The sequence below is a fragment of the Panthera leo genome, chromosome C1 (genome assembly GCF_018350215.1).
Source record: "Panthera leo isolate Ple1 chromosome C1, P.leo_Ple1_pat1.1, whole genome shotgun sequence".
Taxonomy (NCBI): domain Eukaryota; kingdom Metazoa; phylum Chordata; class Mammalia; order Carnivora; family Felidae; genus Panthera; species Panthera leo.
The window spans coordinates 28,166,357-28,192,340 of record NC_056686.1 but is presented as its reverse complement, the minus strand read 5'-3'; the positions used below and the strand labels follow the sequence as shown (position 1 = coordinate 28,192,340).

Below are 25,984 nucleotides of genomic sequence, written 5' to 3'. Positions count from 1 at the left end.
GGAATAGCCACTCTGGTTGACAAAATGGTAAGACACCTCCATAATCGGGCGTGTGCCTTCTCGTGGGCATGTGCACATGGGATTGCCAGGACGCGTGCCCTCTGTCAGCTACTGTGTCACCTGTCAGCTAAAGGCCTGAGGCATTCTGACATGGGGGTGGGGATGCTGAGGTGGCTTTAGGGAAGATTAAAGCCCAACAAGAGGCCACAGGCATGAAGGACCGGAGCTAGCCTCTATCAGACTGCAGTTCAGTTCCTGCAGTAAGTTTTGAGCAACTTACTGACCTTCCCTGAACCTCAGTTTTCCTCATCTCTTGAATGGGGATAATGTCACCTGTCTTGCAAGCCTGTGAGGCCTGCCTCAAACAACCCTTGAGAGACTTTAAGGCGGTGTCGGGTGCATAGTAGGAGCTCAGTAAACGTTGAGTTTGCTGAGAGGTGGCTTGTCTCCCGCAGCCTGGTGACAGGGATTTGTCAGTGAAGCTGGGTGGAAGGAGCCAGTGGAAACACACACTTGTGTGTTGACCCGGGTTCCGGACAGTGCTGTGCGCCTGGATTTTGCCACAGCAGAGCCCATGGTTCCTCATTTCCTGGACCTCAGACTGGACAAGGTCAATCAACGGCTACTTTCCACTGTCTGTCCTGTCTCTTCTAGTTCTCTGCAGGGCGGCGAGGGGTTTGTTTCTTAAATAAGAATTGTGCCCTATTCTAAGCCCCTTGCGTCTCCCCATCGCCTGGCAGGGAGGGAGCCTGACAAGGGATAGGGGGCCCTGTGCCCTACAAGCTACCCTCCGGGGACCCCGTGCCCACCAGGGAGAGGCACCCTTGTGGCTCAGCGCCTCTGGCACAGTGAGGCGGTTAAGAGCTTACACTCTGGGGCCACACGAGCCTGAGTTCATATCCTCTCCGTGCCAGCGGGACGAGCTCACACCAGTCACTTGTCCTCGTGAGCTCCGTTACTACATCTGTAAAATGGGATCGTGGGTCCCCACCCCCGAAAGGGTGAGGTCAAGGTGGGAGGAGGCCATGCCAGCTGCTGTCTGTCGAGCACTCCCTTGCTGGGCTGCGTGCTAGGCTCTCCACAGCAAATCCTAATGCTGGAGACTGAGATCCTCTGAAGGAGAGAGAGGCATCGGGGGGCTTGAGAAGGTATTTGGGGGAGAAGTCGGAGGATACTGGACGGAGAGCCTCGTGCCGCAGGGTGAGCAGACATCAGAATCCCCTGGAGGGGAGCGTCTTAAAATAGATTCCTGGGCTCCACCCCAGAGCTTCTGGCCCGGTGGTCTGGGTGGAGCCGGAGAGTGTGCATCTCTGAGGACTTCCTGGGTGAGGCTGGTGCTGCTGGTTGGGGACCACGCTTTGAGAACCGCTGGCCTTCATGGATGGTGCAGCAGAGAGCCTGGGATTCAGAATCAGATCGTCTTGTGTCCAAATGCCTGTTCCACCACCTACTAGCTCTGTGACCAGCGGACAGTTAGTCCACCTCGAGCCAGGGACTGCTAGAAGGTGCCTATTTGTGAGGCACAGTGTTGGCCTGACTTAACAGGCCATTCTTCTAAGCCCCCTGGCCCCCCCACAAGGCTTCTTAGACGCACAAGCAGAAGTTCCAGCCTGAGCTCTCCCCCCAGCCCACTCAGCCTTGGTCAGCCCCTCTCCCATCTGTCCCTGCAGGAGGAGCCCTTTGTCATGTTCCGGAAGTCCGACCGGACCCTGTTTGGGAATGACCGCTTCGAGGGCTACTGCATCGACCTGCTGAAGGAGCTGGCCCACATCCTCGGCTTCTCCTATGAGATCCGGCTGGTGGAGGACGGGAAGTACGGGGCACAGGACGACAAGGGCCAGTGGAACGGCATGATCAAGGAGCTCATCGACCATGTAAGTGGGAGGGCACCCCCTGGGAGGCTTGGCCAAGTCCATACACATCAGGGTGGGGCATCTTGGCAGGTGGGGGCTCCGGGGAGCAGGGAAGATGGAGACAAAGGTTGTGACCTTGGGGAGGACCCAACTGCCTTGGGCCTGCCTTGCTCACGCTCCCCGGGTCCCAGACGTTGCCCTGAACCAATGTATTGCCTCCCATCTGACCGAGCCTCCCCCACTTTGGTGACTTTGGTGAGCTCGCTCTGGAGGGATGCCTCAGCTCCTCACTGCCTCCTGCTCCCCTGAGAGTGACCAGAGGATGCCCCAGCCATGTAGGCAAGGTGCCCATGCAAAACTCTTTCCCACACTCTAGGGCACGGAGTTAGATCCATCAGTGCCTGAACAGCTTTGCTCCCCGTGGGGGAGACAGGTGGTGCAGGGAGCTGAGGGCTGTATGAAGGGACAGGCAAGGCCCAGCTGGGCAGTTCTGTGCCTGAACGGGGAGGTGACCCAGGGAAGCACACAGGCAGAGCTTTGGGGGGCAAGGGAGCAGCTGGTGGGAGGGGCCTGGGGTTCATGGGACCCTGGGAGGAAGACAGAAGCCACAGTGTAGGGTCACCACAAGGTAGGGAGGTGGGGGGAAGTCAGGGGCCCCAGGGTCGAGTGCCATTTCTCATCAGCTGTGTGAACAGGGGCAGGTCAGGGGACCTCTGTAAGTGGTTTCCTCATCCGTCAAATGGGCGTGAATCCTCCCTTCCTCGTGGGATTATTGTGACACGGGATGGGAGGTACGAGGCACGGGGTGCGGCCCACGGCAAGCCCTCGGTAAAAGGAAGGCTTGTCAGAGGCAGTAAGTCGGGAGCCCGGGCTGCAGTCGGATAGAACAGGTTCAGATCCCCACTCTACCACCTGATAGGTGTGGGATGAGAAAGTTCATCAACCTCGCCGAGTCTCAGTGTCTTCACGTCTAAAATAGGAGTAAGCCACAGCTACCAAAGCTTCTGCATTTGTTGCAGGAATTCAGTGAGGATAGCACAGGCTCAGCTGGCACGTAAGAAACATTGCCTGCCTTCCAGCCGGGGGCCCTCAGCTTTCCAGAGGCATTGCTCATCAAGGACCTGCTAACGTATGCAAGGCCCTAACCTATGCCAGACCCCCTTCTATCCCTTCTCTCAATTCTCCTCGCAACAAGCCCGTGAGGTGGGTACTGTTATCACCACCCCTTTCACAGATGAGGAAGCTGAGGCAGAGAGAGGTGAGGACCCACGGCTAGTAAGTGGGGGAGCTGGGATTTCCAAGCGACAAAATCTTTGGAGGCTCTCTGCTTTCTGAAGCTCTGTCCAACCTCTGCAACGAGCCATCTGTGGCAGGAGCCAGGGCAGAGAGGTAGGCTTCAGACCTTTGCCTGAAAAGTACCAGCTGCTGGGACTCTGGGACTGTTGTCACTCTTCTCCCCGCCTGCCCCTGCTGAAAGGAACGCCCAGCAGGGACTTTGGAGACTTGGAAGGGAGGGAGCTGGAGCTCAGAGTGGGAAGGCTCCCGAAGAGCTTTACCTTGGCATCATTTCCTAGGCCCCAGGAAATCAAGCTCCTGTGGAAGGCCGGTAGAGAGGCTGTAATGGGTAAAGGGCATAAACTTGGGCTGGGCTTGATTCCCACTCTGCCGCTTGCTACTGTGTGCCCTGGACAAGCGTCTTGGCCTCTCTATGTCTCAGTCTCCCTATCTGTAAAATGGGAATGATGGTAACAGAACCAGCCCCATAGGTTGTCAGGAGGGCTACGTTCACCCATGTGCATTATGTCAGTACTTGCTTTGTTTTCATCTTTATCCTTGTGGTTATTCCTTCGAGGCCGGGGGAGGGGGCTTCAGGAAGTACCTCTGTGTCCCTGAACTCCACTTTCTAACTCAACAGTGAGAATACTAATACCTGCCCTGCGTTCTTCCCAGCGTGTTGAGTGGCTGGGAGGAGAGAGCTGGTAGGGGAGCACTCCTAGATTGTGGAATTCAATATAAACGGAAGGGAGTGGTGTTGTCACCATTATTAGTAATAACTATAATTATTATGGAAATTAGTCAGCAGGCCCCAGAGGCATCTCCATTTATCAGCTCCCCCACTCCTGCTCTGTGAGTGGGGCTCTGGAACGTGGGGCCTCCGGTGGGTTCTGAGCCTGTCATTTGCAGAGGCCGGCGGGGCTGCGGGGGAAGAGGGGGTCACACGGAGAGCGGAGGCCACATGTGGAAGTGAGCTGGGCTGGTGCCAGCCTCCTCAGTCACAGCATCTCCGGCATCCAGAGCTTTGGAGAGCGTTTGCAAGGGGGTGGATCAGAAAAACCCAGCAGCAACCAGACCTCTGTAAGCTGACCCTCAGCTAGGGAAAAGAGGGGGCCTCGTCTGTGGCCTCCGTGCAGCCCAGTATCCATCAAGGCTCGGGCCCTGACGGGACATGCAGGGGACCTTGTTAAACCCGATTCCCTACAATTGATGAGCCTATAAATCCTAGCTTGGTGCCATTTTTAATAACATCATAACCATTTATTAGTGTCGTCAGATAATTAGTCTTCTCGCTAGCTCATAGATAGCGTGGTAAAGGCTTGGCAATATTATTACTTTCTTATTAGGGATCTGAACGTAGACGTAAAAGTGATGAATGCCCGCCTTTGCAAGAATCTGTCCCCCGAGGCCCATTTGGAGGCCCTGGGTGGAACCTCTGACCAGCAAGACTTCAGTCCTTCTCTGACACTCTGCTCATCTCTGTCCCATGCCACACGGCCTTCCAGGGAGCCAGGGTTATGGGGGAAGATGGCATGTGCGGGGTGCGACCCCCTCCTGCTGACACGCTCCCCTCCCCCAGCCCCGCCTCCTCCCCCAGGGCAAGCAACAGACACGATAGGACAGAACCGTGATTTCTCCATCCATCACCCCAGCTCTCCCAGACTGTCGCTCTCTCCAGTTTCACTGCCCGCTGTCTGTCATTTCCTCTTTCTTGAAGGTCTTCTGCTCCCGTCCATGCCTTAAATTGCTCCCGGGTGTCTTAATGACTTTGGAATCCGAGAGAGGTTGACTTCACATTCCGAGTCTAGCACATATTCAACGTCTCTGGCCTCCGTTTCCACATCTGTAAAATGGGAATAATAATAAAAAAAAGCCTTTTCTCCCCGAGTCTGTAGGAGGATTTAATGAGATACAGCCCAAAGATGCTTAGCAGAGTGCCTGGCGCTTCGTAAATGGGGCAGCAGCTGGGAGCTGTCCTGCTCATCAGTGTTCCTACGGGGACAGCCCTGCTGTCTAAAGTGTGCACATTGAAGAACATGATGGTGGTGGCAGGGGCCTGCCCCTCAGCTGTGGTCATCCTGGTGGGCCACAGCGATCCGGGATCTGATAGTCCCTGGATCCAAATAGCCTCAGGAAACTGACTCACACCGATTAGACTCACTCACGCGGAACTGAGGCCCACACGAAGGCATCAGCCCCTTACTTCACTTGGGGCATTGGCCTTTCCTGCCATCCAGAGCTTCTGTCCCGGCACCCGGTGTCCAGGATCGTGCTGGAGAGTGGAAACAGAGCTCTCAAGAGTGTGGAGAGTCTGAATCCAAGAAGAGAGGCGGCCGCTGGAGAAGGGGGCAAGAGACGAGTCTTGAAGAGTCTCGAGTGCTAAACGGAGGGATTTGATTTTCATGCTGAGAACTACAGGGCACGGCTGGAAGAGGTAGAGTGACGGGGTCACGTGAGATTGGTACTGGAGGCTGTGACTGCGACCTGGGTGAAGGAAAGCACGGTGATGGAAAAGGAGGGAGGTGGGTGGCACAGGATGGAGGTGAGGAGGTAGCATCGAGAAGATTGGCGGATGGTTGGGTGAAGGAGGTGAGGGACAGGGAGGAGTTCTGCACCAGGACGAGGTGTGAATTTCTAGCTGGGAAGGTGGCAGTGTCTTTCCCAAGTGAAGAGCCTCCTGGCAAAATAGAGGACTGCGGGAGGTACAGAGATCATTCTGGGGTTGGGGTCCCAGCAGGTGGCTGGCCAGATGGCTGGGCCCTCAGAGGACAGAGCAAGGCGGGAGGCTAAGTTTTGGGGGTCATCAGCACAGCCTCGGGGGGTGAGGGGGAACCTCAGGAGACAGTCAGAGGTGGGACCGCTGGGGAGAGGAGAGATGGGAACCTGGGCAGGACCTAAACAGCGCGAAAGTGTAAGGAGAGAGGAAAAGGAGGACTCTATAAGACCCCGGAGCTGGGGCGCCCGGGTGGCTCAGTCGGTTAAGCGTCCGACTTCGGCTCAGGTCATGACCTCACGGTTTGTGGGTTCGAACCCCGCATCGGGCTCTGTGCTGACAGCTCGGAGCCTGGAGTCTGCTTCAGATTCTGTGTCTCCCTCTCTCTCTGCCCCTCCCCTGCTTGCACTCTGTCTCTCTGTCTCCCAAAAATAAATAAATATTAAAAAAAAAAAAAAAAAAGTTGCCCGAGCTGCCAGAGAGGAAGAAGGAGAACCAGGGGAGCACGGGTGGCAGGGGCCAAAGGCAGAGAGGCTGCTGGAAAAGCATGGACACAGGGGCACAAGTGGCAGGCAGGGAGGTCAAAGGAGAGGAACGAGCAGCATCCGCGAGTTGGCACGACTGAGATCTCCTGAGGGTGCAGGGTCAGCCCTCAGCGTGGGCTTCCTGCACGCTTCTGGCCTGACTTCCTGCAAACTCTTCTCAGAGACCCAGAAATCCTGTCCTGGCTGCCTTTCTCAGCCCTGGAATCGGAGGGGATGGATGGGGCAGAGAAGAAGCAGAGCCTGGCCTTGAGGGAACTCGTAAATGCCCTCCAGGCCACAGGGAGCCGTCAGTTCTCTTCTAAGTCTTTCCATCTCCCTACAGCAGATAAGGAGATTTCCCCGGCTCACGGATGGGGCTGGACCAAGATGGGGGATAGAACCAGATGGAGACAAGGAGCAGTCATGGGTAGCCCCGGCCTGTCGTCTCTGCCCTCGTGAAAGAAATAGCACTGCCCAGACAGCCCCTGTGCCCCCCTGTAGTGCTGAGTGCAGAGCGAAGAGGAGGGCATAGCCGCAAGTGCCCATTTCCCCCGCCCGACCTTTCTTCCAGACAGCGAGTGCCCGATGAACTGCTCTGGGCTGCTGCCCGAGCGCCTGGCATGGGCTGGGCACACAGAACAGGGGCCGGCGAATGAGCACGCGGACTTGCACGCCTCCCCCAGAGACATGGCTGTGGCGTCATAACCACTGAGCTTCCCATCCTGTGCAAACGGACAGTCAGGCGTCAAGCAAGGCTGTGACCCCATCACCCGCTGTGTGCCCTGCCTTCCAGCCAATAACCCGGATTTTAGTTCTGGCTTACGTGCTTTAGTGTCAGAAGGGGCCCCGGGCCCCTGTTCGTGTGGTCAGGAAAGGCTCTGCCACACCGCCTCCTTCAGGCTGGCCAGCGCAAGGCATGCTGGGAGCTCACCTGAGGCAGGTGGAATCCTGGATGGGACAGGACAGTTGAGGGCAGGGGATTTCCTGATAGAGTGCCAAGGTGGACTCCTGTCAGGGCGGCCGGGTTGCCCAGAGCAATGACTGAAGACTTCTGGGGAAGCTCGGGATCTGCCTGAGAACGAGCAGGGAAACAGGTGAGGGACGCAGAAAGGACCCGGACCACACTGAGATTCACCGAAGGACTCTTAGCTGCCAGGACTCAGCCAGCAGAGAGCAACCTGGGAAAGACCTGGAAAAGAGCCTGGCAGGAGGTCAGCGTCCAGACAGCCAGAAGCAAGAGTGGTCAAGGCACAGGTGGCCAGGGTGAGGGGGGACTGGAAGGAAACAAAGGTCAGAGGGAGCGATACGGACATACTTGACCCCCTACTGAGGGCCACCTGCTCCTTCCTTCATTCCACAAAACCTTATGGAACACGGTCTCAGCCTGGCTGCTGGAGAGCACAGCCTGAGACGGAGGCTTAGATGCCACTATTTAGTTCAGGGCTGGGGGGCCAGGGAGAGAGCGAGGGACAGAAGTGGAGCGGGAGCAGGACAGGCCATACGGGGGCTCCGCACTGAGCCAGTCAGCGCTCAGTGTGCCCAGTCTCCGAGTTGGCACCCTAGGAAGGCCTTGCCAGGGGTGTCTCAGGGTGAAGGGAGAAGGGGGAACAGGTTTATCCCCAGGCTCCGGACTTCCATGCATTTCCGGGTCTGGCACAGCAGGCGTGGGAACCAGTCAGGCCCCTGCAGCAGCACCCACAGCGGGATGGTCTTGAGTGAGCCTGAGGGTCAGGAAGAGATACTGAGGAAGAGTTATCCAGGGCATGGGGGGGTACCTACCTGGGGGGGGGGCGCACTGAGGATGCCAGCGTCTCCACCCTTGGGGTCATGCAGGGCATGGGGAAGGGGGCTTCTCTTAGAGGGGGGAATGCAGGTGTGGTTCATCCCCCACCGTGTGCCACAAAGTGGGGAACACCTACTGAGTCGTCCTAAAAGACAGACGCAGGACAGCCTTTGCTGGGAGGTGGGAATCGGGCCCTTCTCGCAGGCCCGGGAAAGGCACAGACTTCATTTCTCACTGTCAGGCGCCCAGCAGCTCCGGAGGCCTGTGTGTGAAGCATGGGTACGTGATCCCTCAGTCACGTCTACATGGCACCCGTCCCCATCTCTTTAGATATATCTGGGTTTTCCCAGGCTATTAGTGGCCACAGTGCTGATGAAGTCCCGGGCAATGACTAGGGAGGGATGGAAAACTAAAGATGGTCACTAGGACCTACCTGAGGACGGCCATGAGGACAGGTGAGGGCTTTCAATGAATAGGCCAGAAGGAAGGGGCCCATCTAGGGCCGGGGTCCAGGGAGCAGAGTCCTAACTCTGGAAAAAGACAGGCAAGGGAGCAGGGTCCGGGCCGACTGGCATGGGTCATGTGGCTTCAGGGACAAGGGAGGTACTGATTAGGGAAACTGAGGCCAGAGCTCAGCCCCTTAGGCTGGGGTAAGGGTCGGTCAGGACCCTTGGGGGGTACTTCATTGCTCCGTCTTACCAAAGAACTTTCCCGAGCTTCTTCGTAGTGCCAGGCTTTGTGCTAATGTGGGGGATACATCAGTTCAGTCCCTGCCCTCCTGGAGATTATGTACCTGCAGATGAGTGAGGTGTTAAACGGTGACTCACAAATAAGAATTTAGTTGTGCCAAGGGCAGCGGGGAGCCGCATGGGAGGCTATGGGAACGCATCACTGGGACCTAGCGGCATGTGGAGGGAGAGGGGCTCACTGCCCCCAATTCCTCGGGCTTTGCAAGGCAAGGCCTGTCTGGGCTGATGCCACCTTCGGGGCCCTGTGAGGTGGGGGGAGAGGAACCGGTGGTTGGAGACGGAGCTCCAGCAGTGTCCGTCCTGGGGCGCCTGTGGCTCTGAAACGGGGAAGACCCGCCCTTCCTTCCTGAAGGAGACAGAGATAGCAGTTCTCCCAGGCCAGGGAGAGGCATAGGCCGCGTTCCCCGTGGGCAGGCGGTGAGGCCGCCACAGGCTCAGGAAGCCTGCATGTGAATTACAGGTGTAGTGGTTGACCCATCTGTCGACACTCAAGAATCTACCAGCACCGTTTGCCCTCTATTCCGATTTTGGGTTGTTGAGGCTGTTCGTTGTCAGGCTCCTGTCCAGGGCTGTTCCAGGAGCACTGTTTTCTTCAGCTTGGAATTTGGGAGCCGCCAGCAGATGCTACGGACGTGCTTGCTGGGTGTCTCTCCTCTACATCCACAATCATTCGGCCCCACGACCTCTACCATCCGCGGGCTTTGAACCAGGCGCTGTGCTAGGCGTGGGGCGTAGTGTGGTGCGAGGACAGAGGCTCAAGCCCTGCTCCCATGAGCTTATATGGTCCAGGAGGGGAGAAATCACCCAGTCCATCTAAAACCCAACTGTGCTCAGTGCTAGGAGCAAAAAAAAAAAAAAAAAAAAACCGCACCTGATGCCATGAGAGGAGTCACCAGGGAGACCTGAGGTCATGTGAGGATTTTGTGGATGTGATAATGGAGTTGAGGTCTGAAGAAGTAGACTTCAGCAAGACAGAGAGCTTGTGGAGAAAGAAGTTCCAGGTAGAAAAACGCACAGGTGCAAAGGTCCTGGGGTGAGAGAGAGCATGCGTTGGCGGGGGGGGGGGGGATCTGAAAGAAGCCAGTAGAAAGCGAACGAGGGGACATGAGGTAAGGAAAGGCCGGAGAGGCAGGGAGGACCAGGTCCACGCTTTCCAACTCAGTAGCCACCAGCCACTGGGGTTAGTTAAATTTAAACTTAAGTTAATTAAAATCCATTTTTAAAATTATTTAATTCAAAATTAATTAAATACAAGTGTAGATTCTGTTCCTCAGTTACAGAAGCCACGTGGTGTGGCTAGTGGTTACCATATTGGACGATGTAAATATAGAACTTTCCCACTGTTGCAGAAGATTCTCTTGGACAGAAAGTTGTCTTAGGCCACGAAAGGCTTAAGGAACCCCTGATAAGAATTTTTTTTATCCTACGGGCCAGAGGGGAGTCTTGACATACGTTAAGTAGGATTGGGAGTGGGGAAATTCTAGATGGAGAAACATCACTTTGAGAAAAGAATGGAAGGTGAATTCTATGGATACCACATACATAGGCGGGGAGCCAACAGGCCAAGCCCTGGGGGAAAGTCCTGCATGCGTAGCAGGAGCGAGACTGGTGTTCTTGGGTGGCTGTGGAAGCATCTGGAGGGAAGTGGAGGTGAATCTGCAGGTTCCTGCAGCCATAGGATTGAGAAGCCCCCACCAGCCGATGTGATGTGTACCCTGGGGAGACCCAGTGAAAGCCGCGTATGGTCAGGAGCCAGAGTCAAGTTCTTGTCTCTGGGAATGGAACCCGCGTTCAGGACAGGGCAGGGTGGGCCCAGCCATAGCGGAATGCTCATCTGAATGGGGAGGTGGAAGGAGCTCCGTGCATCCTGCCCGGGATCTAAGTGGCAGGTGTAGGAGTGACCCAGGGCTGTCACAGCAAATGACCACAATAGAAATTTGTTCTGAGTTCTGGAAGCCAGAAATCGGAATTCAAGGTGTTGGTGGAATTGGTCCCTTTTTGTTTTAGTTTTTAAAAAATGTTTATTATTTTTGAGAGGTAGAGAGAGAGAGAGACAGAGTGCGAGCAGGGGAGGGGCAGAGAGAGAAGGAGACACAGAATCTGAAGCAGGCTCCAGGCTCTGAGCTGTCAGCACAGAGCCCGATGCAGGGTTCAAACCCACGAACCACGAGATCATGACCTGAGTCAGAGTCGGACACTTAACCGACTGAGCCACCCAGGCGCCCCGGAATTGGTCCCTTTTGAGGGAGAATGGGTCCCACGCCTCCCCACTGGCTTCCGGTGTGGCCGGCCATCCTTGGCATTCCTTGGCTGGAAGCTGTATCTCTGCCTGCATTGTCACGGGGCCTCCTCTGTGTGTCCCTGTGTGTCCTCTCCTCCTCTTATAAGGACACCAGGCATTGGATTTAGAGCTCACCCTAACCCGGTATTGACTTCACCTTAACTTGATTCCTTCTGCAAAGACCCTGTTTTCGGAGCTTCCAGGTCGGTGAATGGGTGGAGATATAGGGGGCACATGTTGAGAGAAAGGGAGGACATGGGAGCTTCGTGCCCCTTCCCACTTACCTTGCCCTGTGCCTCTCTTCCATTCAGCTGTTCCTGAGTTCTGTGTTTTTCTAATGGCTGGTGACCTAAGCGGATGAACCAGTTTGCATTCCTGCCAACAGTCAGGGCGGGGGGGGGGGGGGGGGGGGGGGGGGGGGGGGAGGCGCGGGGGATTCACTTGCTTTACATCCTCATCAACACTTGTATCATCAATATTTTTTTTCTGGCTATTCTGATAGGTAAGCAGTGGTATTATGAGAGTTTTACACCACTTGGGGAGTGTTGCTGGGGACATCTGAACTACTGTGATGCGTCCGGATAAACACAGGCTCCTGCCAGGAGCCATTCCCTAATTAGCACCCCCAGTGCCACATGCTCGGGAACGGCTGTTAGGCACACTGATGAATTTAGGGGCACCCAGCAGGAGCTGGAAACAGATCTCTGGGGAAGTGAGAGTATGTCCTTTCTTTGCACAGCCCCAGACACTCTCCCAGCAATTTATCTGATGCCGTTTAATATCAGTGGCAGTAATAAAACACTATTTTAGTGGGGGGGCGGGCGGGCGGAGGGGAAGAGCCTATCTCCAAGTAAGGTCACACTGCCAGGTACTAGGGACGAGGACCTGAACGTATTTGGAGGGTGCGCGCAATTCAACCCCCTACGCGTGACTTGCATGGTAGTGTGGTAAAGCATTGGGGTTTGAGGTCATGGTGAATGGGGTCCAGGTACTGGCTCAGCCATTCACCTGCTTGGAAGGCAGCTATGCTCGCTACTGTACCGGAAACACCACCCGCCACTCAGACCAGTAGAGCTCGAAGCAATCTCCTAGCCTGAATGAGCCATAGTACCCTCATGTAGAATGTGGTAATAACATTTACCGCCACAGGAGGCTGCCGGGGGGGGGGGGGGGGTCATATAAGGCAGTAAAGTATATGTAGCATGCTTTGCAATGATTGGTGTATAGGAATCATCCATGAATGACCGTGGTCATTACTGTTTTAACTGGGCAGGTCACAGTCTGAGTAACAAGACATCCTGGGGGATCCCAACCAAGAGGCTGAGCACAGAGGTGGGGAATCTGATGGAGACCATACTTGGGAATGTGAGGAGGCAGGTGCCAACCGGAATACCGGACACGTGGAGCAAGCTGGGGCTCGGGGGGCAGATCCTTCCCTGGGGAGGACCCCTGGCTTAAGAGAAGGCTGATCAGCAATAAGTTGCCGGAGGTGGGACCACGGTCACAAGTCTGTTCCCGGAGCCGGGTTCCCCTGGTTTCACTTTCTGGTACGAGGCGAGTATCCAAGCAGCAGCCAAGAGGGCGGGATGCTAAGGGCCAGACTGTGGAGCTGTAGCTGGGTAAGTGGTTCTTGCCTTCAGTTCTGGTCATTGGACACACGGTGGAGCAAATGGCGACAAGTGGCCGCGCACAAGTATGGCGTAGAGTAGGAGAGGCTGGAGCCAGGTGCGTCCTGACAGATTCTTGGTAAGGGAAAGCTGCTTATGGGGATGACGTAATGCCCAGGAAGGGTTGTCCGGCCCGTTTCAGAGGTATAGGAAAGGTATGGAAAGGTCCTCAGGCAGATGGGACCAACAGATCTCTCGTAAGACCAACGAGCGTCATGGACAAGTCAGGTTTGGTTTGGCCAAGGGCATGATTGCTGTGAATATGAGGGCAAGGGCCTTGGACCTTCTTGCAGCCTCAGTTTCCCTCCATGAGAAATAGAGGTTGGAATCGAGGTTTCTGAAGGTCTCTCATCCAGCTCCGACAGCCCACGATTTTACCAACCATCCTCAAAGAAAACTGGCACGAGTGGGAAGAGCCTGCCAAGATTGGGCCTTTCGTTCTGAGTAATGAGCTGAAACAGCAGAGGCTTGACATCTGTTCCCCTCTTTCAAGGGAAGCTGGACAAAATAATGCCTTTTAGCAGCGAAATCGTAACCAACGGTGAAATGTAGTGTTTCCGGCCGCAACACCAGCTTTCCTGAAGCCCCAAGGGAGAACACACATCAAAACCCCCTTGAGGAAGGACAGGTTGACCAGCTGACTCTCTGCCGTAAGCACAGAATGCCGTGGACGCCCGCCTCCCAGCATGCGAGAGCCGGAGGACCGGAGGCTGGTGGGAAGATCCTGAAGGTTCCGTGATCCCCAGTCACTAGCCCTTTCATCCAACTTGCCATCAAAGCCAAAGGAAGACTGGCACCATCGACTTTGAGGTTCTTGCCAGGAACCCACTCCAAGCCTCAGAGGCCATTCCCAGAGGCCAGCTCCAAATGAGCAGTGACGATGATGTTGGAGTCAGAGCAGAGCCCCTCAAAGCAATGTGCTTTGAAGGGTTGGGGCCAGGGGAAGCCAAGTTCTAGAATCAGAAGCCCACTACACTCTTGTCATGCCAACATTATACAGGATCCTAGAACGAGCACCGAAAGGAACCTTCCAGCATGCCCCACCCTGGCCCCCACCCCTTTGAGTCCCAGCAGCATCCGCCAGCAGGGGTTCACTTGACAGGAAGCTCCGTAAGAGAGGGAGCTGGGACTCCAGCTCAGCCTTGCATCCCAGACCGGAGCGTAGTAGGTCTTGAGAAGACACATATTATTCACTCTGCACCTTCCCTGATAGTTCTCTCCTTTCGTTGCATTCCTTTGTACACACCCAGAACTGACAGGGCTCCAGGGAGCCACTCAGCATTTCATCTTCCTCTGCCTTCCAAGCTAGGCAAGTTCCGACTGACGCGTTCAGACACTTACAAAAGGAAGGTCCCAGTATGAAACATCCTTTGTATTAGGCTCCTCCTCCCTGTCTGTCCCAGGTTCCAAGGTTCGCTGAACCCTTGGGCTCCAAATGTCAATAATCGGCTGAGGGGGCTGCCACTGAAAGGAAAATCATGGGGGTTGCAACGTCAGGGTTGTGTGTTCGTCATTGCCCTCCGCCCCCAGCCCGGAGCACCTGCAGAGTCTTTTACGAGCTGGGGTTCTACCCAGATTAGCCTTCCCTTCCTTGAATCTGATTTCAACTTGGTTGTTCGTTCCTGTTCTAGGATTGGTGAAGTCAGAGTTAGTGTTAACAGTTACCATTTAGGAAACAATTTGTATAATGTCCATCTCCCCCACCAGATTTTAAGCCCAGAAACCATGTCTGTTTGGCTGAGCTCTGCATCCCTAGTCCTTGGCGGAGCTCATACAACGAATGAATGAGCGCATGAATGAATGAATGAATGAAGCTGAGCCACACCAGTGGGTGGCTGCCTAGACACATTGCCTTGGAAAGAGATCTCAGAAGCAGCCACCCCGCCTTTGCAAAAAGGTCGTTAGTACTGGTCTTTAGGACCCGAGCTCCCTCTCTGTTCTGACCACACCTGAGATAGGGAAGTGATAGCTTGATTTACATTCTGATATGTAAATAGCCACAGGAGCCCTCCCAGAGGAAAACACTATTAACTAACAAATATTCTAGAGGCTGAGATGGGGCTTGGGAATGGACAAACAAAGCAGTAAATCAGCTACAGTCCCAGCTGCACTTAGGAACTCACTGGTAAATAGGCAGATAAGACAGAAAGTCACATGGCCACACATCCTGCATTCAACCTCAGCAGGTTAGGACCTTACCGTGGGGCAGAGCAAGCTTCATGGGAGTTTAGAATTGGAGGCTATCAGGGAGGGCTTCTTGGAGGAGGTAGCCTGTGCAAAGAAAAATCGTAGGTGGTAAGAGACAGCAGGGAGAGGGCATTCTCAATAGGGCACAATGTGTGCAAATCGGGAGGGTGAAAAAGGGAATGTGGTCATCAGGAAGCAGTTACATGGGGTCTCACATAGCAGGAGACCAGTGGGGTGGAGGCTGGAAAGGTGGGAGAATGAGGGATTATAGATTTTTAATCAGGAAAAGCTCAGACCGAAGAGACAGACCTTTAATTATTACCCTCATTAAAATTGTGGTGAGCTAAAATTGGCCAACATAGGAACATTCCTAGCCTTCCCCACCCCCTTCCTTTCTTCCTCTGCTTTGCTCTCTTCCCTCCCCTCCCCTATGGAAGAGGGCTCTGGACTTATCTCTCCTTCCAAAGAGGGTATTATTTTTGCCCAACTGGTCTTCGGGGGCTCTTAGGATGTACAGAATATCCAGAACAGAGCAAAGCAGTCAAGATGTGGAAAGGAGAGGAAAACAGATTCAAATAAGGTTGCTTGTGGATTCATGATGTTTGAAAGTCACAGAGAAAGAGCAGGAGCTATTTTTGAAGGTTTGTAGATTGCTGAACTATATTTATTTGACAAAACCCCATTTTGAGAATGAACCCCCATGGGTTACAGCTTTAATAGGGTTCTGTTCTCTGCGTGTCGATACCGCTGTCCTCTTCCTGGAGGCCAAGAGCTCTTGGAGAACGGGGGTCAAGTCTAATTCATCGTGGTCTCCCCAGCATGCTGGGCATGGCCTGGCGCAGGACAAAGGTTAGTAAAAGTTGAAACTGAAGAGTGGGCAAGTGACCCAAGGCTCAGACGACGGGCTCCATTCCGCTCCCTTACCCTCCCTCCTCCAGGAAGAGGTGTCTGTCCCCTGCTAGTCTGAGGCTTGGCTCTTACGTCTGTCTGTGCATATCTCTCTCATTGCAGAAGGCAGATCTGGCCGTGGCCCCCCTGACCATCACCCATGTCCGTGAGAAGGCCATCGACTTCTCCAAGCCCTTCATGACACTCGGTGTGAGCATCCTATATCGAAAACCCAATGGCACCAACCCTAGTGTCTTCTCCTTCCTCAACCCGCTGTCCCCAGACATCTGGATGTACGTGCTGCTCGCCTACCTGGGTGTCAGCTGTGTCCTCTTTGTCATTGCCAGGTAAGGGTAATGCCTTGGCCAGAGCTCTGGCCCAAGGTTGGGATTTTAGGGAGCCAGACTGGTCCCTACATCCTCAGTCCTTCACACAGAAGGCCCACGTTTAAGGCCACTGCGCTGCCTGTCCCTATGTCCTTTGCTGAGGCTCAGATCCCTTTACATCCTTCAAGCAACATTCCATAGCCCCCTGGGCATGACTCCCCCAGGCCTTACTCTAGTCTGTGTCCATGACTGGGAGGCAACTGTTGTATCCCAGGCCCTGGGAGCGGGTTAAGCCATCACCCAGAGCTGATCACCTGGGCCAGGCACCCAGTACGACAGACTCAGGTGCACTGGATGGTCCATGGTGGTTGGTGGGAGGAGGTCACTAGGGGGCAGGTTCAGCTTGGTGTTTACTGAACACCTGGCGTTTGCCAAGCACCGTGCTCTGGAACTTAGAGCCATTGTCTTAAGTGATTCTCTCAGTCTGCCATGAAGGGGAGACGTCTGAGGCTCACAGAGGTCCCATGTTTGCCAAGGCCATCCTGGCAATAAGTGACACATCGGGCATTTGAACTCTGGTCACCCGGTGCTTTATGTGTGACCCACATCTCTGACCACCTGGACGTTTGTCCTTTGCCCCTGCCCCAAGGTGGCAGCTCCCAGGCCCTGAGCCCTCTGCCCCCTCCTTCCAGGCTCCGGCCCCAGCCCCTGCCCTGGTTCCTTTTTCTCTAAATCCTAATGAGGTGCGAAGAGGGGCTTCTCTAGAGAGGCAATTTGAGATCCAAGGACTTGGTGTTTTGGCCTTTTTTTTCCTTCCCCCTCCGGAGTCTTCTTTGAAAGCCTTCCCCCCACCCCGCTCCCTTTCGCTCCCTCCTCCCGCACAGAGAGAGACCAAAGGGAAGGATGTGAGGGATGAAATCTGCCTGCCTCGGAAGCCCTGGGCTGCCAGCTGGCCGGTGCCGCCTGCCTGCTCTGCCCAGCCCGCCTGCCACGGAGAGGCCTTTATCACGCCTCTTTCTCTAATGGCCTAACAAGCCTTTGAAAGCAGGAGCCACTCTCCAGAGCTCTTACTATAATTTTAGCAGCGCCAGCCCACTCTCGGCTCCCCACCCCCTGCAAAACAGGGCCAGTTTCTCTGGCGTTCCTTCCGCCCATTCCGTGTGCGGCCAGTCCCCCTCCAGCCCCTGGCCTTTCAGCCTGCTTTTCGCCGCCTGCCTCCCGGCGAGGAAGAAAGGGGCCCCCTTGCCAAGGTTAGGCTGGGGAGACTTTCTGGAAGAGATGGGATTTCTGCAGCTGCTGGAATGACAGGACAGGAGAGGGGCAAGGGACCTGGTCACAGAGCCGCGAACAGGGTCATCGTACAGTTGGCACGTTAGGTAACACACATGTTACACCCTTCCCGTCTGATCCTTAGAAAGGTCTAGGGAAGTGGGTATAATTCTCCCCACTTTGCAGAAGTAGCAAACGAGGTTCAGAGCGGCTAAGTCGGTGCCTAAGGTCAGAAAGCTTCTTCTTGCAGAGTTGGGTCCCAGAGCGAGGCCTGTCAGTTTGGAGTCGGGTGGCAAACACAGGTGCCCGTGGGGCTGGACAGGAAGCTAGAGGGAGGGAAGCAGGGAGGGGGAGAGACGGAAGCAGACTGGAGGATGCTCCCCTGGGGAGGACAGCCTCTCTGGGCTCCAGCAGACGGCACTGGGCAGGAATGCGGGGCCAGAAGGACAGAGTTCATGGTTTTTAGAGACACATGTAGATTTTTCAACGGACAGCTCATGACTTCTATAGGTAGCCACTAACTTGATTTTTTTACAACACTGTCAGGGTCAAGCCCAGCACATCCATAGGGTAGAGGTGGCCCTCTGTCCCCCCTCCCATGTGGCCTGTGTCCTTTAGACCGCTCCACGTTGGCTGCTGGAAAGCTGGACACAGCTGCCCCAGAGGTGGGGTCCGTGAAGTGTGGGCAGGTCCCCAGGCCCACTTCAGGGCTGCTCTGCTGAGTCGCACGACCGTCCGTCTTGTAAAGTGGCCTGGCCTGTGTCTGTCGGGCACCAGGAGTCGAGGCATTAACTAAGGCCTTTTTCCACCACCACAATGTTCTGCTTTATGCCTGGAGAGGTAGAAGGACAGGAAAGGAGGGAGTGTGCATTCTCACAGAGGACAGGACTGCCAGCACTCGTCAGCAGAGGGGTGGTTAAAAGCACCTATGAAGTCATTACAGGGAGTTAGGCAGATCCGGAAGAACTGATCTGGAAAGAGGCTGGTAACTTATTCAGTGGAAAATCCAAATTTTAGGGAGTACTATGGTATGATTTTTTGTGTGTTTAAAAAGTATCACAGGTACCGTGTATGTGGGCACACAGGACTGGTGGGGTCTCGTCAGAAATCATCTTTATCTCTCACCCCCCACCTCCCAGTGTGTTCAGAGGTGAGGCTGTCCTTGCCCTCGGTGAAAGTTCTTTCGGGGCCTGCCACTTTTTGGCCCACTCCCAGGTCTCAGAAATCCTAGGTCTCTCTCCAACCACAAACACTGTTTCAATTCGGAAACTAGAAGGTTGAGGGGCACCTGGGTGGCTCCGTCGGTTAAGTGTCCGACTCTTGGTTTCAACTCAGGTCGTGATCTCACGGTTGGTTGGTTCGAGCCCTGGGTCGGGCTCCGTGCTGATGGTGCGGAGCCTGCTTGGGGTTTTCTCTCTCTCTCTCTCCCTCTCTCTCTGCCCTTCTCACTCTCTCTCCCTCAAAAATAAATAAATACAAACTTAAAAAAAAAATCAGAAAGTTGAGTCCAGTATAGTCCTCGGCATTTCTAGACATTTCTACCTTTGTTCACAAATCAGACTCCTCCCCTCGCCTGCACCTGGGCCCGCCTGGGCAGTGCCTCCTCGGTCGGCCTGCTCCCCTGCTCAGCACCCAGCCCTGCAACAGCCCAGGCCCCGTGGCTTCTCCCTGTTACGGTCCTGTTGCCCGTCTCGGATAGGACCCAAGGTGGAGCCGGGCCCATCTGGTCCAGGGAAGCCCTGTTGGCCCAGGGTCCTTACACCTGGCTGTGTCTGGGCACGCAGGCCAATGCCATGCAGCAGGGACTTGCCCTCCTGCGTGCATCCACGAGGCACACCTCAGCCACACACACATGGACCCAGGCGGCAGTCCACCTCGTTACAGAGCCGCTTGCCGGGCTCCCCCCAGCAGTCCCGTGGGAACCCCTCTCCCCAGACTTCACGGGGAGATCCGGGGACCGCTGAATGCGCGGCTCTCCAGAGGTCTCTTCCCCAGAACCTTCCCACAGCAGCCTCTGCCTCCACTCTCCTCGGGCTTCAGTCTCTTCCTTCTGGATTTCTAGAGCCCCTAGCCAGTTTGTGGCCACTGCCTTTGAATATCCCCGTCTTGGTTGGAAGCCTCTCTTTAACATTTCACACGTGTAGGATCTTCCCACCTTGTGAGGACAAAATTCTTCTCATGTGAGCTTTGGCAATCAATGCATAATTCATTAAAGCTTTTAAAGAGGGGGCTGGAAAAGTCACAACAGCATGCTTAAAGCGTATCGTACATTAAAAAACAAAACAAAATTCCCCTGGACACGTCTCTCCTTCTGGGTCTCTCGTCTCAGCATCCTACCCCACGCCAGCCACGCCAGCCTCTTGGGGACCATCTCCACGGGCTCTCAGTCTCCCCCCCCCAGGACTCTAGCCTCCTCCGGCTTTACACTTCCTCAACTGCAACCCTTTTGCAATAAACAAAGATCCCTCCGTAATCAGGACTTCTCTTCCTTAGAAGGCAGTGGGGGGCTTTAAGTAACAATTTTTTTTCTTGTCATACAGGTATTTGTAGATTCAGAGCGAAAAAATCTGAACACTTATGTAACACATTGTTCTCTCCGGGGGTGGGAACCCTCCAGTACTTTTCACTTTTTCACTGTATTCTTCTAGACCGTTTGAATATTTTATGAAGAGCATGTTTTGCTTCTTTTTTTTTTTTTTTCCATTTTAAGTACATAAGTAATTGAAAAGCCGATTCTTGGGGCGCCTGGGTGGCTCAGTCGGTTCCGCGTCCGACTTCGGCTCAGGTCATGATCTCATGGTTCGTGGGTTCGAGCCCCACGTCGGGCTCTGTGCTGACAGCTCAGAGCCTGGAGCCTGTTTCAGATTCTGTGTCTGTCTCCCTCTCTGCCCCTCTCCCACTCACCTCTCTCTCTCTCTCTCTCAAAAATAAATATTAAAAAATTAAAAATAAATAAATAAGCATTAAAATATTAAAAAAAAAAGAAAAGCCAATTCTTATTTTTAAAAATTAATATAATCTATATAAAGCAACAGGCTTCCCTGAAATTCCTGCCACCATTCTGACCCCCTCCCCAGAGGGCAACACTGATATTTTTAGACAGGAATCTTTCCAGACTCTTCCAATGGGTTTGTATACACATGTATGTGAAGAGGTGTAGGGCTGTGTCTTTAGGAATCTATTTATATAAATGTGATCATATTGTTCGTATTTTTATCATCTATTTTTTTTTTAACCCAACAGCATGTGTGGAAGGACTCTCCCTGTCGGGACATCTAGACATCTCTCATTCTCTCCCATCAGCTGTGTGACATTGCAGAGTATGGTTCTGACACAGTTTACTTAATCATTTTTCTGTTGAAGGACATTTAGGCTGTTTCCAGTTTTTGCTATTGCAAACAATGCTTTGATAAACACCCTCTTTATGCTCGTGTATGGGAGTTTTTTCTAGGCTGGATAATGAGTCACAGAATTGCTAGGTTGAAGGGCATGTGCACTTTTAATTTTTAAGAGATACTGCTGAATTACTTTTACAGCCAGAAAAGGGCATTAACAATAAAGAACGAGAAGCAAAATGGCCCTGAGTTCCCATTCCCTGCCTCCCCAGCAGAACACTAAGTCAATCGGAGTTAAAGGGGCAGCGGGGCCACGTTTGCTAAGCAAGCAGCCCCTTCCCCCCGCTGCCGGCTCCCCACAGCTCCGCCCCAGCGCTCCCCTCTCCCTGCTGCAGGTTCAGCCCTTATGAGTGGTACGATGCTCATCCCTGCAACCCTGGCTCCGAGGTGGTGGAAAACAACTTCACTCTGCTCAACAGCTTCTGGTTCGGCATGGGGTCCTTGATGCAGCAAGGTATGTGGCCTCTCCCCAGGGGCCTCCTCTCCAGGAGGGGGTACCTCCTCTCCTGAGTCCGCAGAGCCTGCCCACCTTCCAGGCAGCCTCAGACCTGCTAAGCTGCCAGCAGGTTGGAGACACCTGGATAGTCAGGTGTGTACCCTTGTCTCGGGTCCCTGGCTGAACTGGCTCAGGGTCTGAGGCGAAAGCAGATAAGCCAGCCCACCCGTGGCGTGCAGGGTTCATCCCTAGCCTCTCCCGCTCTAGCTGCAGTGGACATAACAGCATCCTGCTTCTGGGGGCCAGCCCCACTGGTGGCCTCGCCACCTTAGACTCTGGCTGAGCAAAGCTGAGCTGAGAATGGGCCAGACTGGAGGCAGGGAGGCAGGGCGGGAGGTCACTGCAGGAATGAAAGCATGAGACCTGAACTGGAGTCGTGGCCGTGGGGGTGGAGCACAAAGATGGACCAAGAGAACTTCAGGATGTCGCAGGGGCAGGACTTGGTGACCACCCAGCCCTGGGGAGCCTGGGAACCGGAAGGGTCCTGGCTGAGGTGGGGACATTAGCCTGAGCGCGTCAGGGACGGTATGCACGGAAGGATACCGTTTTCTTCCGTGTTCTCGAGTAGGGGGGGCTGGTGTACCGCACCTGTCGCCAGCCTGGTGGCCTCCCCTTTGGCCAGATCAGCAGCTGCTCAGACGTCTCACAAAGCAGAGTACCTGCACGGGCTGCAAGGAGCGTGGTGCAGACACGCCACGGGCTGAAGCGCGTGTGCAAGGAGAGGAGCCCCCAGGCAGGAAACACTCCCGGGGAGGACCCCACCACCGCCGCCCTGCGAGCCAGCCTTGCTGACCAGGAGCCACGTGCTCCTTGCTTCTGCCTGTCGAGTCACACGTCTAAAGCCTCTTAATTCAGGGAATGAGGTGTTGGGGGAGTGTGGAACCAAAGTCTCTGCCTATGTTAGGGTCCCACTGCGGGGCAGTGGGTGACAAGGGGTCAAGGAAGGGAAAGAGATCCCAGGGGCAAGAATTCTCTGTTCCTCGCTCACCTGTGTGTGCTCGAGAGGCCCACTACAAATCCTGGTCCTCAGTAGACCTCGATCAGCGAATGCGAAATGAATGGTATTATCCCAGCGTGTCCTGAGTGACCGCTACGTGCCAAGCCCTGTGCTGGGCACTAGAACGGAGGAAGAGGAGAGAGAAATCTGCCCCCGACTCGAACGATCTCCCAGCCACGACAGAGGCCAGCTCAGGGGCCCCGGTAGGGGTCCAGCAGGGCCTGGCGGAGTCCACGAAGGAAACAAGGAAAACAATTCATTCTCCCTCTTGGGGGGGCAGCCCTCGCCATAGCTGGGAGCTATCTGATGAGGCTGGGTGTGGCCGGGTGGGGAAGGGAGCCTCAGAGCTCACAGTGGTCTCCAGAGCTGGGAAGCGACAGGCGCCTTTTGACGGAAGTGTCTCTTTCAGTCCTCACTATTAATGAGTACCCTGAAGCCTCACCTTGCTTCTTTGTCCATCGTTATCTTTTCTCGGTGACAGTTGGGAAAGACCTGGAAAGCCCCTCAATGCAGTAATAGCTTCTCTCCAGCTGCTATTCAAAGCATAGGCCCCTGATGTATTCCCCACGAGGTTTTGATTAGGAGGGAGAAAAATAGTTATGTATTTGAAAAACTCTCCTTTGAGTGATTTCTTTGAGGAAAAAAAAAAAAATCATCCATATCAAAGCAGACACTTTTCAGATTGCAGGTCCAAACATTCTGGGAAGTTCAGGAGTCACTTGCTATTTAAATCTCTTGAAAGCCGCCTCGTTAATTACTTCAGTTAGAAGGTTTCGTCTAAATTGTGCTCCGCACCCAAGGTCAGGGAGGAAGAGTGATCTATTTCAGCAAAAAAGCTTCAAAAAATGTTGATTTTCTCCTCCTGAGAAGCACCACCCGGCAATCCTGTGTTTGTGTACCGCTTGTATTTCCAACACATTCTCCTCCAGTTCTGTCGCACTATTTGTGCGAGGCTGGGACAGAGGAAGGACGATTCTCCGTGCTTTGCAGTGTTCCAGAGGGGGAAAGCATCTGGCATAATCACACAGAGTTAGGAGCATGATTCACTCAGGAACCCAGGGCTTTCTACTCGGAACCTGGGACCCCAGGGGGCTGACAAGCCTGTGAAATGGTGTGCATGTGCGTGTTGTTCTAGAACAATGGTTCTTAAATTTTAGCCCGCCCCAGGATCCCCTAGAGGGCTCACCAGACCCAGACTGTGGCGCCCCACCCCTCAATGACTGATTCAGTAGGTCCTGGGAAGGGGCCTGGGGCTGTGCCCGTCTAACCAGCTCCTGGGTGACGCTGAGGCTGCTGGTCTAGAGACCACAGTGAGCACTCAGCTGCTCAGCTCTTACTGGATTATCAGTGGAGTCTGGGCCCCAGAGGACTTGAGCAGCCCTAGACATTGTCAGGGACCGCCTGCCCTCTCCATTCTCCCAGGGTCGGAACTGATGCCCAAAGCCCTGTCCACGCGCATCATCGGCGGCATCTGGTGGTTCTTCACGCTCATCATCATCTCCTCCTATACGGCCAACCTGGCCGCCTTTCTGACCGTGGAGCGCATGGAATCTCCCATCGACTCTGCTGATGACCTGGCCAAGCAAACCAAAATCGAGTATGGGGCTGTCAAAGACGGGGCCACCATGACCTTCTTCAAGGTGAGACCCTCCCCCTCCCTTGCAGCACCACAAGCTGACCCTCCCATGCCCTTCACTGTCCTTCCCTAACTGCACAGAATCCATGGGCCAGGAGCCCCGGGGGGCTCAGGCCCGGCCTGTTTGAGACCGGTTGGTTTCAGGGAGCTTTGATGACGTGGCCACCTGAGCTGGTCCCGGCACAGAGAGTACACGTTGTCACCCCTGGGACAGGCAGGGTAAATGTGCTGTTCTCTTAAATCGTCACAGGTGGGAGGATGAGACTGGAAAAGGGGAAGGAGAAGCGTGGCCGGGACACCCAAACGGGGGCCGGGGCAGTGGGCTCCCTGCGCCTGGCTTAGGGTCTTCATGACCTCCATCTTCCAAGGGGCTGCCCTGCACTTGGAGGTGAGCTCTCCACCACGGAGAGCGCGGCCGGGGGCACGTCCTCCAAGGAAGGGAGGAGGTTAAAACTTGAACAGGCGTCTATAAACATTTCTTAGCATGTTACACTCTTGGAATGCCGGTGTCCAGATGCAGCCCCTGCCACCTGCTACGGTCACTGTCCTGAGGGGCATCCAGCCATGGCCTCCCTGCTCCTCCTGTAGGGTGTTGGCTCGGTTCCCCCAGGGTTTCCACCTTCTACCAGAGTAGCTATGGTGGAGGAGACTGACTGACCCTGAGAACCAGTAAAGGTTCTTCTGGAAATTAAAGTAAAAACAACAACAGCGGCCACCGCCGAGAGCTCACAGTGGGCCAGACTAGCGGCTTGGCTTCACTGAATCATCAGAACAAGGCCTGTGAGGTGGGAACCACAACTGTTTCCACTTTGCCCGTGTGGAAACTGAGGCTCAGAGTGATTAAGCAGGGCGTTCAAGAACTCAGAGCTGAAGGACCCAGGTCTGCCTTCCTCCAAAGCCCACGTTCCAGGCCGTTTGTTCTTAGACTGGAATATGCATCCAAATCACCTGGAAGGCTTGGGGAAAACCCAGATTCCTGGACCCCACCCTCGGAGTTTCTGGTTTTGTAGGTCTAGGGCAGGGCCACGAATGTGCATGTGTAAGGCATTCCCAGGTGCCACTGGTGGTGGTCCAGGGACCACACTTGGAGAACCACTACTCTAAGGGTTTCTCAGAAATGGTTAGGATTCGGGAACTCGGGGACTGTAGGTCTAGGCATCCATCCATTTAATTAGTCACTTGCTCTCAATCAGTCTGGAACCCTGGGCCCTGGTTCCCCATCCCCCCAGCTCTTGGGTCCTTCCACGCTAAGCCTCTGAGGGATGAGTTGAGCTTCCAGAGGGGCTTGAGGGAGGAGAAAGGAAGGAAGGAGAGGGCGGGGAGGGAAAGCCTCTACCTCCTGGAACCCCACCAGCACTGGCCCCTACCCTGGTCTCCCCTGTGTCCCTCCTTGAGGGACAGCAGATGTTTAGTGAAGAGGAAAGAGAGGAAAAGGGCTCCCCTTGTGAACATCACTGCTGCCACCAAGAAGTGGCAAATGTGGCCTTCCTGAGAGGTCACTATCGTGCATCTGGTGCGAGGAACATATAAAAGTGTCATCGCAGGCATGCTGGGGGCTCTCTGGGACCCCATGTAGGTGTTCATGAGTGTGGGCAGTATGTGAGCATGTGTGTGCCTGCGTGTGTGTATCACAGTATATGGTACACATAAACATGCATTTAGGCACGTATGGGTGCACACAGGTGCCCGTGTACAAAGTCTGCCTGTGCAGGTCTATGTGCATCTTGGTGCTCAGACATAAGCGTTTGCATATATCTGTGGGCGTACAGGCGAGCATATGCGTGCGTGTATGTCTGTGGTCTGGGCATGTGGATGTGTACACAGGTGTATATGCCAGAATGTCTACGTGTGTGTGCATGGAGATTATGTGTGTACGTGTCTGCTTACATGTCCCCGTGGGTGTGTCTAGACAAATGTGAGCATGGGGGGGGGGGGTGGACCTCTG

At 54.6% G+C, this 25,984-nt stretch overlaps 1 protein-coding gene across 2 annotated transcripts in view; it reads left to right on the top strand.

Moving 5' to 3' along the window:
- GRIK3 (glutamate ionotropic receptor kainate type subunit 3) overlaps positions 1-25,984 on the top strand; it is a 222,667-nt gene that overhangs the window by 184,604 nt on the left and 12,079 nt on the right. For both annotated transcript variants that reach the window (XM_042951591.1, XM_042951592.1), the window contains exons 10-13: positions 1,671-1,874; positions 16,044-16,267; positions 21,246-21,364; positions 23,826-24,043. In XM_042951591.1, the coding sequence (XP_042807525.1) occupies positions 1,671-1,874; positions 16,044-16,267; positions 21,246-21,364; positions 23,826-24,043 (765 nt within the window). The remainder of the gene's footprint in view (positions 1-1,670; positions 1,875-16,043; positions 16,268-21,245; positions 21,365-23,825; positions 24,044-25,984) is intronic.